The sequence below is a fragment of the Tachypleus tridentatus genome, chromosome 6 (assembly GCF_004210375.1).
Source record: "Tachypleus tridentatus isolate NWPU-2018 chromosome 6, ASM421037v1, whole genome shotgun sequence".
Taxonomy (NCBI): domain Eukaryota; kingdom Metazoa; phylum Arthropoda; class Merostomata; order Xiphosura; family Limulidae; genus Tachypleus; species Tachypleus tridentatus.
Window position 1 is genome coordinate 69426776 of NC_134830.1, and position 16092 is coordinate 69442867.

The window sequence follows — 16092 nt, forward strand, 5'->3', positions numbered from 1 at the left end:
TAACATCCTAAACTGAATCAAGTTACATCTGTGATTGATTAAGCTCTTATTATTCTAACGCTATGTTCCAACGTTTGAAAATAAATATCCGAAAATGTATAGGAATGTATTAAGACTAGAAAAGGAAACAACAACAGTACAAACACCACAGTTGAATAAACTGATTCACGTTTTCTATTTTTATAGTTATTACACACTCACTTTAAGAAAGGCACAGTTGATATTTGATGTATTCATAACAGGTATTTCAGTATTCATGAAACAATCACACTTAAATGATGAAGAAACTTCTTCATTAATTGAAGAACGAAGTTTTATAATGAATGTTAAAAATACGGTGATGAAAGAAAAGGAAAAATGAAAAACAGAGACGAGTGTTTAAGAATTCCTTTAAATTCCATTATCAGCCTTAATATTTCAAAAAAGTTATTACATGCGAGCCTCAAAAACAATATTGGCATTGAACGAGTTTTAGCTTTCAATAAAATATTTTGAACTAATTTTTTTAAAAAAACTTATTGTGGATTTCTTCCATAATATTTTCAATACGTTTAAGTTCAAATTTTAATTCGTGTTCATGTTTTTTTTGAAAATTACCGTCTTATTTTACAGAAATTAGAACTCAATATTTAAATCATTTAATTAACAATTTTAACAGAATACTAAAGAAAAATTAATTACTTTTTAAACAGCTTTCAAAGCTCCTACACACTCATACATACACACGTAGGTTTCTGTGCATCAATTTCTGACTCATGCTTTCCGGGTATATGGTTGAAGCCCCATCACGACGCCTAAATCCCATTAACGTTGCACATAAATCGTGGTGGTGGGGGCTAGGAAGGAGAGATTAGACGCAGACCATGTTTGGATCGCCAGTGAGTCGTTATGGACGCTGACGTGTTTCCCCTCCCGTTGATGTCGACAAAGTTAGTTTGTATTATTGTATAAATCGATCGATTTTATACTACTGGAAATCTGGACAACGAAAAAGCTTACGTAGAAGGATCGCAGATTTTGTAAGATGTTAAATTCATTTGAAATTAAAAGTGTACGGGTGGTATTATGTTAGAGAAGTTGGAAATAATGTTATAATTTGTTTTACAAGAAACATTTACATGCTTTTTTGCAATGAACATTTACGATATTATAACATCAGAGTATAGGACTAGATATTTACAATAAAAAAGAAAGAAAAAAACTACAAACGTGACTATAAATATTCTAAAAACAAAAACGAGCCTTTTTTTAAAATTACATGACAAACAATTCAAGAGCAAATTATGGACATTTGAGGCATAAAACTTATTTCCAAAGATAGGCATTGCAATCGTTATTTCTACGAAACGGTAAATATTCTCTAAATTAGACATTTAACGAAAAGCTTGTCAAATCTATTATTACAGAAATAATTCTTTGTTTTTAATCAAAACACACTTTAGTGTTATAAGTTGAGAAATATTATGTTGATGAATATTTATTTACGACAAAACGTTTAGAGTTAAACGTATTTCTGATTTATGGCTTATATCTTGAAATATGCTAAGCAAAATTAAATTACAACTGAGCTTTCTTTGAGATGTCGTAAAACACTAACGTTTGGTTTGTTTTTGACTTTCGCGCAAAGCTACACGAGGGATATCTGCGCTAGCCGTCCCTAATTTAGCAGTGTAAGACTAGAGGGAAGGCAGCTAGTCGTCACCACCCATCGCCAACTCTTGGGCTACTCTTTTACCAACGAATAATGGAATTGACCGTCACATTATAATGTCCTCACGGGCGAGCATAATTGGTGTGAGGGGGACCTGAACCCGCGACCATCGGATTACGAGTCGAGTGCCTTAGCCACCTGGCCATGTCGGGCAAAACGCTAAGAAAACAGAACGATCGTGTTCAATGTATTTGCCTGTCTTTTAAATTTTCAGCTGGACCATTCGAAGGTTATTTTAACATGAGTTAGTAATATAATCATTTGTTACTAGCTAGTAAATTCAAAATTTTCTGTTTTCTTTCTAAAAGCCTCCCCAATAGCACAGCGGTATGTCTGCGGACTTACAGTGCTAGAATTTGGGTTTCGATGCGTGTGTTGAACAGAGCACAGACTGCCTAATGTGTTGCCTTATATTTAACTACAAACAAACGAACAAATCTTTTCTACACAGATTACAGTGACCTGCGATGGTTTTATTGTATTAATGTTTACATGTTCGACAATAAATCCTGTACTCTTATAATCCGAAAATAATATCCATTTTTTACGTCACGTACAAATTTTTCAGAAAACGTCATATGTACAGATACATAAGTGAATAATTTTCATTGAAATCGAGTCGCATTTTCTTGTGCTTAAGGTGTTGACAACTACTGGCTATAGACTTCTCTAGACCAATCGCGACGCGAGAATCTTATCAATCGCTGTAGAATCCACGAGAAACGCACCAGTAGCCCGGGATGGTCAAGCGTGTTAAGGCGTTCGACTCGTAATCCGAGAGTCGCGGGTTCGAATCCCGGTAGCACCAAATATGCTCGCCCTTTCAGCCGTGGGGGCGTTATGTTGTGACGGTCAATTCCACTATTCGTTGGTAAAAGAGTAGCCCAACAGTTGGCGGTGGGTGGTGATGACTAACTGCCTTCCCTCTAGTCTTATATTGCTAAATTAGGGACGGCTAGCGCAGATAGTCCTCGAGTAGCTTTGCGCGAAATTCAAAACAAACAAACAAACAAGAAACGCACCACGAGTATATAAATCGTTAACAGGCCACATGACGTGTCATTTGTAGATAATGTTTGTTTTGCGTGTAGTTTGACATTATTGTTTTCGTTTTCAATATTATTTATTAAATCGCACAGTTTCCTATTTTTTGTGTAAATGGGACAACAGGATATAAAATCAGCTGTGTTTCATCAGGTCACCAGGAAAATGAATTAAAGGTATTATGATGGCTGATTACTGCTGGTTTTTTGAAACTAGATGTTCCAGACGCAATACATAAAAGAAAGATCACTACATTAGACTAAAGACGTCGGTTTCACAAAACAAAAATTAAGATTAATGAGGATATATATTAGTTTGACATCAATGTTCTTCCCTTTTCTTCAGTTTCTTTGTATTTTTGTTAACAAACATAATAACAAAAATATTCATTGTGGTAAATGAAATGATAATTTGATCTAGGTAAGAGTTATTTTCTTCCCGATTTGTAAAAAATTCCTTGCATTTTAGAAAAAAAAATAATACTAGCTGTGGTACACATACCCTGGACCCATGTCGTAATTTCATGATTAATGAAAGGTTATGTTAGGATATGAAAAGTTGTTTCCTTTATATATATATTTTTTTAAATCCAAAACGCCCATAATAACAACAAAACATAAAATGTAAAACTGTAAATTTGAATGTATCTCCTCCTGAACACAATAAACCTTCATGCCAAATTTGGTAAAGATCTATCAACAGGGCAAAGTGGTGGTTAAAAAAAACACTCGTAAAAACCGCAAAATGCAAAATTGAAAATGTATGTGTATTTCCCCATGGACCTAATGAGCCTCCATACTAATTTCAGTGAAGATTCATCCACACCATGCGAAGTATTCACATAGACATACAACAGATAGTACTATTATATTCATGTAGACTGCGCCAATATATCAATCTGCGTTTGATAAATTCATGGCGTCATATCTGTGCCCTGACAATGGAGAAGAATAAAGTTCTCCGTGACAGAAAACGGAGGCCAAACGGTAAAATCGTGACCCCTATAACAAGTCTACATGCGCACGGAATAAAAATTTCCCGAAGTTGGGGGTTGCACATCGTGCAATGAAAAAGTTTTTCCAGTATCATTCAAGCAAGAGTTTTATTATAACATGATTTTCGAAATCCGCGTAGCTGAACTGTGGAAATTTTATTATTAAAACCAAAACAACTTTTATGATTTTAAATTCATGGGCCTATGTTATTATAAACTAGTGAAAGTACCCAGCCTCACTCGAGTTATTAGGTTGATTTATTCTAGATTATATATCGGTGTGTCTTCTGAACTCATTTTAGCATGTGGCTTACCATCCAATTTTAAACTTAAATAGTGAAAACAAACCTCTTTTAATTAACAGAACCTCTAAATTAGAAAACAACAAAAATTATTTTTCAATTTTTAGTTAATACATTGCGATTCATACATTTAGCACCCAGCCTCTTAACAGCAACATTAGATTATGCTTTGATTATTATTATCCTGATTTTCAAGAACACAAACACCAGAGCCTTGCCAGTTGTTAGATAAAATGGTGGTAAAAGGTGGTAATTCTGACTGAATTAAGCCCTGCTATCCGTTTGATGCTTAATGTGTAATATTTTTTGTGAAATAAAATGCTTTGTATATACAGGACCTCGGAAAGGTGTCTCCACTCACACACGCGCTTTGAGATAAATATATATTTTAAATATATCTATTTAAATTGTGTGATATTTAGAGTTAATATGCGATTTATATTAATTATTGTTATTGCTGTATTTGAAATAGATAATAATTCTAATTATTAACAACTAAGAACTATGAGACTAGGAAAAGTGACAAAGAACCGCTGCAGCTCCACCATCTTTGCTTAGTCGTTTTTATTTTAAACTGGATAGTGAAAATTATAGTTGGGAAATAAAATATTCTTGCTTGAGGGTTTGAATTTAACAAAGGGATTCTTGTATTATAAAACAATGTTGTTCGAAGGATATTCGAATATAAAACCTTAAAATAGAATTATTAGGATTCATTATAGTTCTACAGGCCCACGTTTACGACATATACTTTATTAAACCTAAAAATGACTTTCTTTACTCAATTGTGCAATGGTAAAGCCAGTTCTAACTTCGATATTCAAGATAAAGCATAGTTGGTTTCTACGTTTAGAAAAGTAAATTTAACATTATTATCTTGAATCTAGCTAGATAGTACCTCAGTGATTTCGATATAGTACCTGTTTCATCTATTAAACACCAAAGATTACTGTACATGTACACGTAAGTGATATATTGAATTATTCTGAAATAAAAATGAACAGTCAAAATACACTAGAAATATACTTATAAAATTTGTTGACTCCAGTCGTTGAGCTTTTGCAACTATTAAATTGTCACTTGCAAAGCTACAGAGCTGACATTTTAAAGCATCAAATAGATAAATATCCCAGTTAACCTTGAGAAAAACGAAACGAAATCTACGAAATACCGCAAAAGAAACTAGATCATTATAGACGAAGCTGAAATTGACATGCTTGTAGAAACATTGAAAACATTTTATTAAAACAATTTGTTGTTTTTTTTATTTTTAATTTTCCGCAAAGCTTCACGAGGGGTATCTGCTCTAGAAGTTTCTGATTTAGCACTGAAACTCTAGCAGCAAGGCAGCTAGTTATCATCACTCACCATTAACTCTAAGGTTACTCTTTTATCAACGAATAGTAGGACTGACCATTACTTTATAACGCCTCCATGGATGAAACAGTGAACATATTTGGTGGGATGGAAATTCAAACCCGCGACCCTCAGATTGCAAGTCAAGCGCACTAAACACCTGGCCAGTTATAAAAGCATTATAAATATATCTAAATAAGTCTTCACGTAATTATAGAAGTTTTATAAACTTCAGGTATTGCCTGTACAAACCTAAACACATCTACATATACTTATGTGTATGGACACTTACATATGTTTATTTTTCAATATCGTTTTCTTTAAGAGTAGCAAGACTTAATTATATAACTTTATGCGTGACTTTTAAAAGAAACAACGATCGATAAATTTATTAATTATTCTTAAAAGTATTTTATTTGACTTACGTTTGATTTGTGGACATTCCAAACTGAAACCACTTTTACCACATCCAGCATATGTTTTGATTAAGTGATTTCGAATTACTGTTCCCGATTTAACCTGATCACTTACAGAAGAATACTTGTCCTTTTGTGTGTTGTAAAAGAATATTATTTGTTTGTTTTTGAATTTCGCGCTAAGCAGTGTAATACTAGAGTGAAGGCAGCTAGTCATCACTACCCACTGCCAACTCTTAAGCTACTTTTTTTTTCCAACGAATAGTGGAATTGACCGTCACATTATAACACCCCCACTGCTGAAAGGGCGAGTATGTTTGGTATGACGAGGATTCGAACCCGTAACCCTCGGATTACGAAAATAATAGTGTATTCTCAAATAAATACAGAACAGCAGATCCGTTCTGAACTAAAAATGTAATTCATGGAACGTAAACTGGGACTTTTGTGTAATTCAAAAACATTTGAAGTAGATTATACTTTCCCTAAACGCAAATATATGTTGCTCTCTCAGTCTCCTTTTGTCTCCCAGACAACAAAACCAAGTACATTGTGAATAAGGTTTCGTGATTATTTTTAAAGTTTATCCTTTTCAATGCATGTTTGAAGCTATCATTACATAGTATCTTCTTGTGATAGTGCAATCAGAAACAATGTTAAATCCTTATATACTAAATACAATCAGACACCATCACCCTTCACTTATTGACAACAGATCGACGAGGTACATTAATACTTGTTTTATTTCCTATGTATTTCGGCGAACGGTTTGTTAATTCGTACTTCTTGTGACTGCAAGATCGCCCTTAGTTGTTAACAATATCAACAAATAGAAATTTAAATGTCTTTTTTTTTCTTTTCAGAAACTTTATCATAGCAAAATTATCAGAAAGACAGAGTCGTAATAATTAAAGAGACTTTGAAAGAAAAACACGTGTGTTCTTGGAAGTTTATTTTGTTTCTGCTTGAAAACACGTGTGACAAAGCCTCACGTGTTAAACCGTAAAACAATGATTACTTCTCTATGGATGAAACTAATAAAGAATAGCGTTCCTAGATGAAACTAACTTCTGCTCTCATCTGTAAAGCCTCGAAATACTGAATTATTATTTATTAACCCAATGTTTTAAATACGTTAAAATGTATAATAGGTTGAAACCAACTTAATACTGTGTATTTTGGAAATCGGTTATTGTGAACAATTAAAGATAATTTCCTAATTTAAACAATAAAAATAACTATTAACACTATGAAAAAAGTTATTTCAAAAGTTATTAAAACTACAAATGCGAACTACTTTTTCCTCAAGATCGAGATGACGTAGTAACATCGTAGCATCTCCTTATCCATTCTCGTATTGTAATGTTCAAATTATGATCTGACAAACGATTGTGTCTGTGCTCATATAGCTGGCGAACAGCTGAACTAATTGTCATCAAACCTGACATGCGCTCTTGTTCTCGAGTTATTTCCATCTTTCAAACTCGCAGCTTCTCGACGTTATAACGAAAGTTATAACTTGGACTATTGATCAACAGTATTAGTGCCACTCAATCCTCGTACGAAACGTGATCAAAATTAGATAAACTTTTCAAATTATGTGACTAGCATTTAGTGTTACCTTAACCTTTGATTTACGTTCAATAAAATTAATCAATTCCCACTATTTCTTAGTATAAAGATAGCCTAAGTGCTGGTAATGGTTTATGTTCACTAGCTGCCTTCCCTTTAGCTTTTCCCTGCCTTAATTAGGGATAGCTAGCGCAAATAGCCTTCGTGTAGCTTTGCGCGAAATAAAAAAACAACAACAAAACATATACACACAACAATTACAAATGAGAAACAAGCAAGAGTCAAGACAATACCTCAGCCACTGGTGAATTTTATTTTGTTATGACTTTATTGCTATAAAAGCAACCCGGCATGGCCAGGTGGTTAGGGCTCTTGACTCGTTATCTGATGGTTGCGGGTTCAAATCCACGTCACACCAAAGATGCTCACCCTTTTAGCCATGGGGACGTTATATGTGACGGTCAATCACACTATTCGTTGGTAAAAAAGTAGCACAAGGGTTGGCGGTTGGTGGTGATGACTAGCAGCCTTCCCTCTAGTCTTACACTGCTAAATTAGGAACGGCTAGCGCAGATAGCCCTTGAGTAGCTTTGCACGAACTTCAAAACAAACAAACAAAGTAAAACAAATCAGCATGTAAAGATATTAACGTTCACTTTAGTTAATTCATAGTGGGAAACACTCTTCAAACATATTTCAAGCTACACAGAACTAGTTTGAATAATATAATTTATTTGTGCCTTCCCTTTTCTAAGCTGTAATCCTCCAAGTAAGAGTGTCAGTAAAAATTATCTCAGTTTCCTCTCACTCCTAAGCACACAATTACATTTACTGAGTGTTTCTACTTAAATTTATCATTTTATACGATTACATATAATTTTAAATAAAATTGTTCAAATGGTACTTTTTGCAAGCTTTGCATCGGGTTTCAGTTGATTGTCTTTTCCTTATATATAAATCCATATAATATTCTATAAAAAATCTTTACGAGCACATTTGGTGTTATATTAACACGTCAATAACAGTGGTATTATTCAGAAAAGTTATTAAAGCTTAGAGAAATCTCAGTTAATTGCATTCCTATCAGTTGTTGTTTTGAATTAAGCACAAAGCTACAGAATGGGCTATCTCTGCTCTGCCCACCACGGGTATCGAAACCCGGTTTTTAGCGTTGTAAGTCCGCATACATACCGCTGAGCCACTGTCATGAAGTAGTGCAACATATAACATATTTTAGACTAAATGTGATGAAAATACCATAATTCTCTGAGAAGTTTAGTGGTGTTATTCTTATTCTCATGGAGTTCATTATTAAGTTTTCATATAGAAACATACATAGATAGAATCTCTATCCAAACATAATTTAGTTACTATACATTTACACTACATGATATATTTCGTCAACCCTGTAATTACAAAAATGCATAGACCCAAACATTTTTTAAAATTTTTTTTCGAATTAAAAATTATCTGAACTGTTTATGGGTCTATGACTGTTCGTTTCAAAGTCTTCGATAATATAAAAATCGCATGCACAAAAAATTTTCAAAAACATTATGAATATTTTAAACTCCACAACTTACTGGTGGGGCTCCCTAGGTATTTTAGGTGTTTTTCATAAAAATGAAGCTTTTTATTCAATATTTACTCATTATTTTTTGTGTGTGGGTAGCTCTTTACTCAGATTTCGACCACATTGCCTAAAGCTACCTCCGAATAATATTTTCGTGACCTCTTTACACCGAGAAATGTAACAGACTAAAAGGTAAAGTCACTCACTGTGATGCAATACATGGATCCCAGGGGTAATGAACTGAAAAGGAAAAAGCCGGTAGTTTGAGGTTTATATATATATATGCATTTCATTCATTAGGTTGGGTTGGAGGCTTCAAACATCATTCATAAATTCTGCATGCACATGTTGAAGTTATTAGTGCAATTGTAAGAATTTATACAAGTTCACCAGCCTCGTCCACTTTGGTTCAGAAATAGGTTTACAAATTTATAAAACTAAAATCCAATGTTCGAAACAATTATCATCTAAGGACTTACGGCACAGGAGATAAAAAAATTGCACTAAAATGTTTCTCATATCTAATTATCACACTATAAACAGATAACTGAAAACAACTAGACACTAGAAATAGTTAAAATCTTGCTATTTATGTACCAATGAGCTGTTAACTTACGAAGATTGTGTGTTAAAACATTATCAATATACACTAACGTTTCATCAAAACAGTTTTCCACTGTCAGTTTTCAGTGCACAAAACTTCTCAAATCATACTTTTTCAACTTCGTTTTAGACTGCATGATATAGATGTCTTTTGATTTGAAGGTCTAACAAACAACGACTTACGACAAGTGAGAGATAATTATGTACATTTATATGTTTTGTGTACTTTTTACGGGAATGAAGGAATACACTTATAAACATCAGTATTGTATTTTGATATATCACTTCATAATCTGTTTGCATTGTAGAAGAAATATTGAATGGCTTCTTTCGTAACATTAGGTACCGTATACCATGTTTATGGTACTTCTGTGTAATAAAAAAACTAATACACATCAGAAACACAAAGATAAATCAAAGGGATATTATGAATGAACTTTCACAGAGGGTTTCTATATCCGAGATGGGGAGAGTACAAATAACCCATTGTGTAGCTATGCGCTTAACAACAAATATAAACCAAAACTCGTTGCCTTTCATAGTCTGTCGAAATCACAAACGCTATCTGTCGGTTAATAATATTACATAATATATTCGATATTATTTTTTATTCAACGACACACACGAGAATTACACGCACACAGGAATAAATATATTGTGTTTAATACAAAATATTCTATTTTCATTCTAGAGTTGCTTTTACATTGCTTTTAACATGTATATTCTATGGTATAAAATGCAACATTCCTTCCAATTTTCCTTTATTCCAGCCTTATAAAAAATATGTAAAATACACTTGAAAATGAATGTTTTGCGTTTTTGATCTTATGTTACATTTTAAATATATACTACCAGTCTTTGTTAGTTTTATTCTGACATTTTTTTATCTCTTGGAAAGGTTCTTGCAATTTTATAACATGTGGAAGAGGTCAGCAATGTGTAGTAAGAGAAGCAGGCCACGCTGTGTGCGCTTGTCGGTTGTATTGCAAGCATCACAACAAACCAGTGTGCGGTACAGATGGCAAATTCTACGGTAGTCACTGCGAACTACATCGAACAGCCTGTCTACTTGGGAAAACCATCCGAATCGATCGGAAAAGAGGGTGTTTGGTAAAAAGAAAAAGTAAGTGTGCACAGAACGAGAAAAATATATATACATCCATCTTTCAGTTTTAAAAACTGTGTTAAAAAATAACTTGGCATCATTATTATGTGATATTTTCACTCACAATTTATGGGGGTAAAATTTTAAACTTTTGTTGAAAATTTTGAATTTAGTTTAAAATTATCATAAGCCTTACTTTTTATCAATAAATATCTATATATTGCTTATAATTAAGCTAACTTGTGTTAGCTTTAGCACTAAACTCAAAACTTATTGTTGCTATGTAATTAATTAGTAAATTAGAAAATGAGGTGAAAGCCTTGCGCGAACCGCGCTGTCAAAATTCTTCTGCCACCTGCCTTATGCTTTTAACTCCCAGTAGCTCAGTGGTAATTGAGTGAACCGATAAGGACAAAAACTAGGTTTCTATACTCGAGTGAGTGTAGCTCTGTCTGTTGTGTAACTTTGCGCTTAACATAAACAAGCAAACAAAAATATTTTAAAAATAGTTCAAGTTCTCATAGTCATAGAACTAAAATTTCACAATAAATTATTTATTTAAACCGTTTTCACCTGTTCGATTGTTATACTTAATCAGGTATTACCTTAAAAGTTAAATTATTATTACATTAAATTAAAATGGTATCACATGTATTAGTTATTACAACTATGTTAGCACAGTGGGCCAGAAAACATTCTGGTATTGTTAGACACGAAATTGAATTGTTATATTTATCCGGTTTGGTATGTTTCTTTTGAATTACGCGCAAAGCTACACAAGGGCTATATGCTCTAGCCGTCCCTAAAATTAGAAGGAAGGCAGCTAGTCATCACCATCCACCGCCAACTCTTGGGCTACTCTTTTACCAACAAGTAGTGGAATTGAGCGTAACATTATAATGCCCCCACGGCTGAAAGGGCGAGCATGTTTGGTGTGCTGGGGATTCGAACCCGCGAATTACGAGTTGAGTGCCTTAACTACCTGGCTATGCCCAACCTATTTTTAGTCGGATTATGATTAATTGTATATTAACAGTAATGCTTGTCAAGAAAAATGCTTAATATACTGAATGTATGATAAAATCAACGCTAAAATCAGGGGTTTGATTACCCTCGGTGGATTCAGCAGATAGTCCAATGTGGCTTTACTATAAAAAAACACACACACACATGTGATGAAATGGTAAAAAGTATATCACTTTACTAAAACAGAAATACAAAAATAATTTAAAGAGCAGCTCTGCCAAGAAGTGACGAAGGTAACATTTGAAGTTTTGTTTATTGAAATGTTCAACCGAATAGCACTTTTTACCCACAAGATCCAAAAGACTAGATCAGATACTTCTATAGAATTTAATATAGCCATTTCTAATTTCTGAACTATTAATCAAAAGAAAAGTAACCAACTAGCAGCACACGCTGCCAAAAGGGCTTTATGCGTTTAAAAAAAAAGTCAAATAACAGGTTTTATGACCGCTAACAAAGCACCCACAGCTGAAAATGCGAAGTGTAGTCTGCGACATTGGGTCTCAAACTTTGAACTATTTACTGCATCAAAGAATGTTAATCCGCTAGATCACGACCGACTCTCTAACATGTACAGGGTGGCCCGTAAGTGTCTACCCATCCGTATATCTTATGTATCCAGTGTATCTGTGTGTTGTCTCTCATTCTCGCTGCGCTCATGTACCCACGTACTTGTTGCACACAATACTCTCTTCAAGTGTAAATGGGCTTACATCAGCCATATTTCCCAGAAAAAAAAAGAAAGAAACTTATAATGCATAATTGAATATAACATAATAACATATGGATGGGTAGGGACTTACGGGCCACCTTTATGAAGAATAATCATATGTTATGTTATTCTTCAGTCAACAAATTAATAAACAAAAACAACTCTAGTCAATTTCACTTTAAAGTAACTCCTTCATCTCAGTATCACGTCACTTCGAAACACTTTTCTACAAGACTAAATTGTACCGCTAGTTTAAAAATTCAAGCAAATTGTTATGCATAAATATCTAACGCTGCCTTTTATGAAGTGTAAGAGGCTGAAATAAAAATATTGTTTCTTGATTCGTGTCATAATTTTTCTATTTTTATGTGTATATAATTTTAGTCTTGTATTTGACAAGAATTGCAGGAAACAACGACAGAGGATCATACATTTATCACAGTAAAGGGAAAAAGGACTGATACCCCAGTTTTATGGACTAATATACCGAAACCAGAATTTACTGGTTTAACAACGACTCCCAAACCTAAGCAAGAAACAAAAGCCACAGAATGTACCAAAGAAGAATATGATATTCTTAAAGAAAACATTTTACTACTTAACTATAAAGAAGTAAAAGAAGACAAGAAATCAGGAAAGAAAATTTTCAAATATTTAAATAATTGTTTATACTTATATGTATGGCTTTAGGAGACTACTTTTCTCACCATAGATTTCCTATGTTTGTAAATTATAGAGGATTTAAAGAATATTTAGTTTGATGCAGCTAATTTATTTTTGTGAATTATTCAGTCAACAAGCTGTTTAAAATTCTTAACATAAATGTGATGTCTATCAATTGATTACCAGTTATTAGTTGATTACACTGGTTTTAGGGTATTTAATGCCTTACCATTCACCCTCAACAAGGGCAAATTGGACTGTACATGTATTTATGGAAATCGATAATTAATTATCATCATAATATTGTTGAATAGCTTTTTGTGATGCACAAAATTTGAAGAATATGAGTAATAAAGAAGCACTACCTGATTTTAAACAAGGAGTAAAGTTTATTAAAATTTTAATAACAAGTATATAACAATTAATTTTATAATAATAAAAATGTATATCATTAAAGTACCAAATTATGATTAATGTAATCATAAATTGATAGAAATCCCTTAACTTTAGTATGTGCCCTTTTCTATGTTAGGAGCTCCTAATGAACAGGGTACATCCCTTCAAAATTCAATCATGATTGAGTCATTAAAAATGTAACCATTACTGAAATTGCTAACCAGTGGCAATAATGAAAAATAAAGTTGTTTTAAATAACTGCAAGTGAGTGTACTTTATAGTTTTTGCTATCACACATTTTCATAAAGTAAAACTACATTTCTATCACCACATAGAAAATGAACACCTTGTCAGCAGCATCTTCTCTCACTATGACCAAAATAACAATGGATTTCTAGAAGCCGAAGAATTATGGCAAGCTGGTGAACATGATCGTCTTGCTCGCTTATCCTCTGCTTGCATAATAGCAGACATGTTACTTTATGATGACACAAACAATGATGGCAAATTGAATATCAATGAGTTTTATCATGCCTTTAGTAAGTTATAAGTTAGTTGTCTATTCTTTCCTTGTTTCTGACCTCTTCTTTTGTGGTGGTTTATTCTGATTGGATAGTTCATTCTTTATTTCAATTTCATGATAAATTGCTTTCAGATAAATATTACTGTGATAGTTTAAATGTTATATTTAATTCATTTGTTGGTTACCATGTTTAAGATTTTTCAAGCATTCAAGTATTATATTATGATTATTAATTTCTAGTAACATGCTACTATACAATGTAGTTCATGTTGAGGGTCTAGTTTATATGTGTGTATGTATATGTATTTTCTGAATGGCAAGTTGAATTTTGCTTATGATGTGAACTTTCAAAAGCAAAGTTGTATGCTAACTACATTATCTTAAGAGAGTTTCTAAAGATAAGTACATAGAAGTGTTTATTACAATGTCATCACCCTCCAGTTTAATGTGCAAAGGTAAATTACATTCAAAACTTGTTGCAATTTCAAAGCATGTTACAAATAATAAAGTAAGCTTGTCATATTATAAGATTCTATTGGAAAGATAAAAAAGATCCATTTTATTCCTTGTAGCACACATATATATAATGACCAAAATATTAGCAATCAGTTCTGTTGCATATTGATCATAACAAAGTACAGTGTATGAGATTCTAAATGAGAAAACCTTTTTGATATTGAAATTTCTGAAGTTCTTTTTTCTCATGTTTTGTTTTCTGTTTTCTTTTGTGTGCAATGTTATTAATCTATTGTATATTGATCATATACATTTTGCAGAAGAAAGATGTTTCATACATAAATGTTGTTTCTTCTTAGCTCTCATTTTCCAAAATAAACAGTAAAACATATAATTTAAGTTACATAAAATATTCAGTTGATAGTTTTCAGCATTCATGTAATTATTTACAAGTATCCACGTAGAGAAAATGTAGAAAATTCAATACACATTTTCCTGGTATGTAAAAAAGCAAAATATCTGTGTTTAGGGTTGTTACTGTAGTGACATTAAACCAAAAATAAAATTGTTACATAGTTTAGATCAACTGAAGTAATTAAAATAAATGAGATGCTACACTAATTAATAATTAACTATTTGTTGCCCTGTTGCCTCCAGTGGTATAATAGTAAGTTTACAGACTTGTAACACAAAAAACTGTGTTTTGATAATATAGTGGTCACAGCACAGATAGTCCATTGAGTAACTTTGTGCTTAACTACAAAACAACAAACAAATAATTGTTTTTTGCATAAGGTACACCCTAATTATTCAACTGGCATACATGCATATATTAATTTTCCAATGGTTTATTAATTAAATTTGCATAGGGTTTGCCCATTGGACCAATTCCACATTAGAGAAAGAATGCTTAATAGAATTTCGAACTTACTATTAGTAAAATGGACAAATTAATCTCATCAGTTAAATATAGACTCTGACAAATCAGATTGCAAAGTGATGCTCATATGAAGGGAAAAAAGTCTTCTTTTTTTTTTTCTACTGTACATTTTACAAATTTAGTTTTTCACTATCCCTGTATATTATATTTCCTCTACCATGACCTGGTTTTAAATTAGCAGTGTAGGGTCAAATGAATAGTTGATAACTGTGACAGCAATTACATGATATTATATTGAATTTTGCTTTGCAAAAGGTTGTGGCATGTGCACTTTGAATTCTGTTTACACAAATAAGGTTAGTAAAAACATTTCATCACGTATATTTCAATTTAAGCATTGCATCTCTTAGTAAAGCACCCATATGTATACTTTAAAAAATCTCAACTTTAGAAAGTATCCATTTGTTTATTCAGATCTTCTGATGAACAAATTGTCATTGTTAAAGTGCATTTCTTCTTAACTGAATCATTTGAAATGCAGTAGTTTTTCAAACATCTAAATACTGGAAGTTGCTACAAAAAAAGGCAGTTTTAGCCAAAGTTGTCAACTAATGGAATAGTCATTTTATGGTAAAAGCACAAATAATAAATTTATGTTTTAGAGCAAAGCCACATTGGATTAATTGTTTTCTCCATAGTAAATGGAATCCAGGATTTTACTTTTGTAAGTTTGTAAACTTACTGCTGTACCTTCAGGATA

At 32.5% G+C, this 16092-nt stretch overlaps 1 protein-coding gene across 1 annotated transcript in view; it reads left to right on the forward strand.

The window, feature by feature from the left end:
* LOC143252757 (follistatin-related protein 5-like) overlaps positions 1–16092 on the forward strand; it is a 107338-nt gene that overhangs the window by 77255 nt on the left and 13991 nt on the right. The window contains exons 4-6 of the mRNA XM_076505391.1: positions 10470–10694; positions 12815–13052; positions 13807–14012. Coding sequence (XP_076361506.1) covers positions 10470–10694; positions 12815–13052; positions 13807–14012 — 669 coding nt within the window. The remainder of the gene's footprint in view (positions 1–10469; positions 10695–12814; positions 13053–13806; positions 14013–16092) is intronic.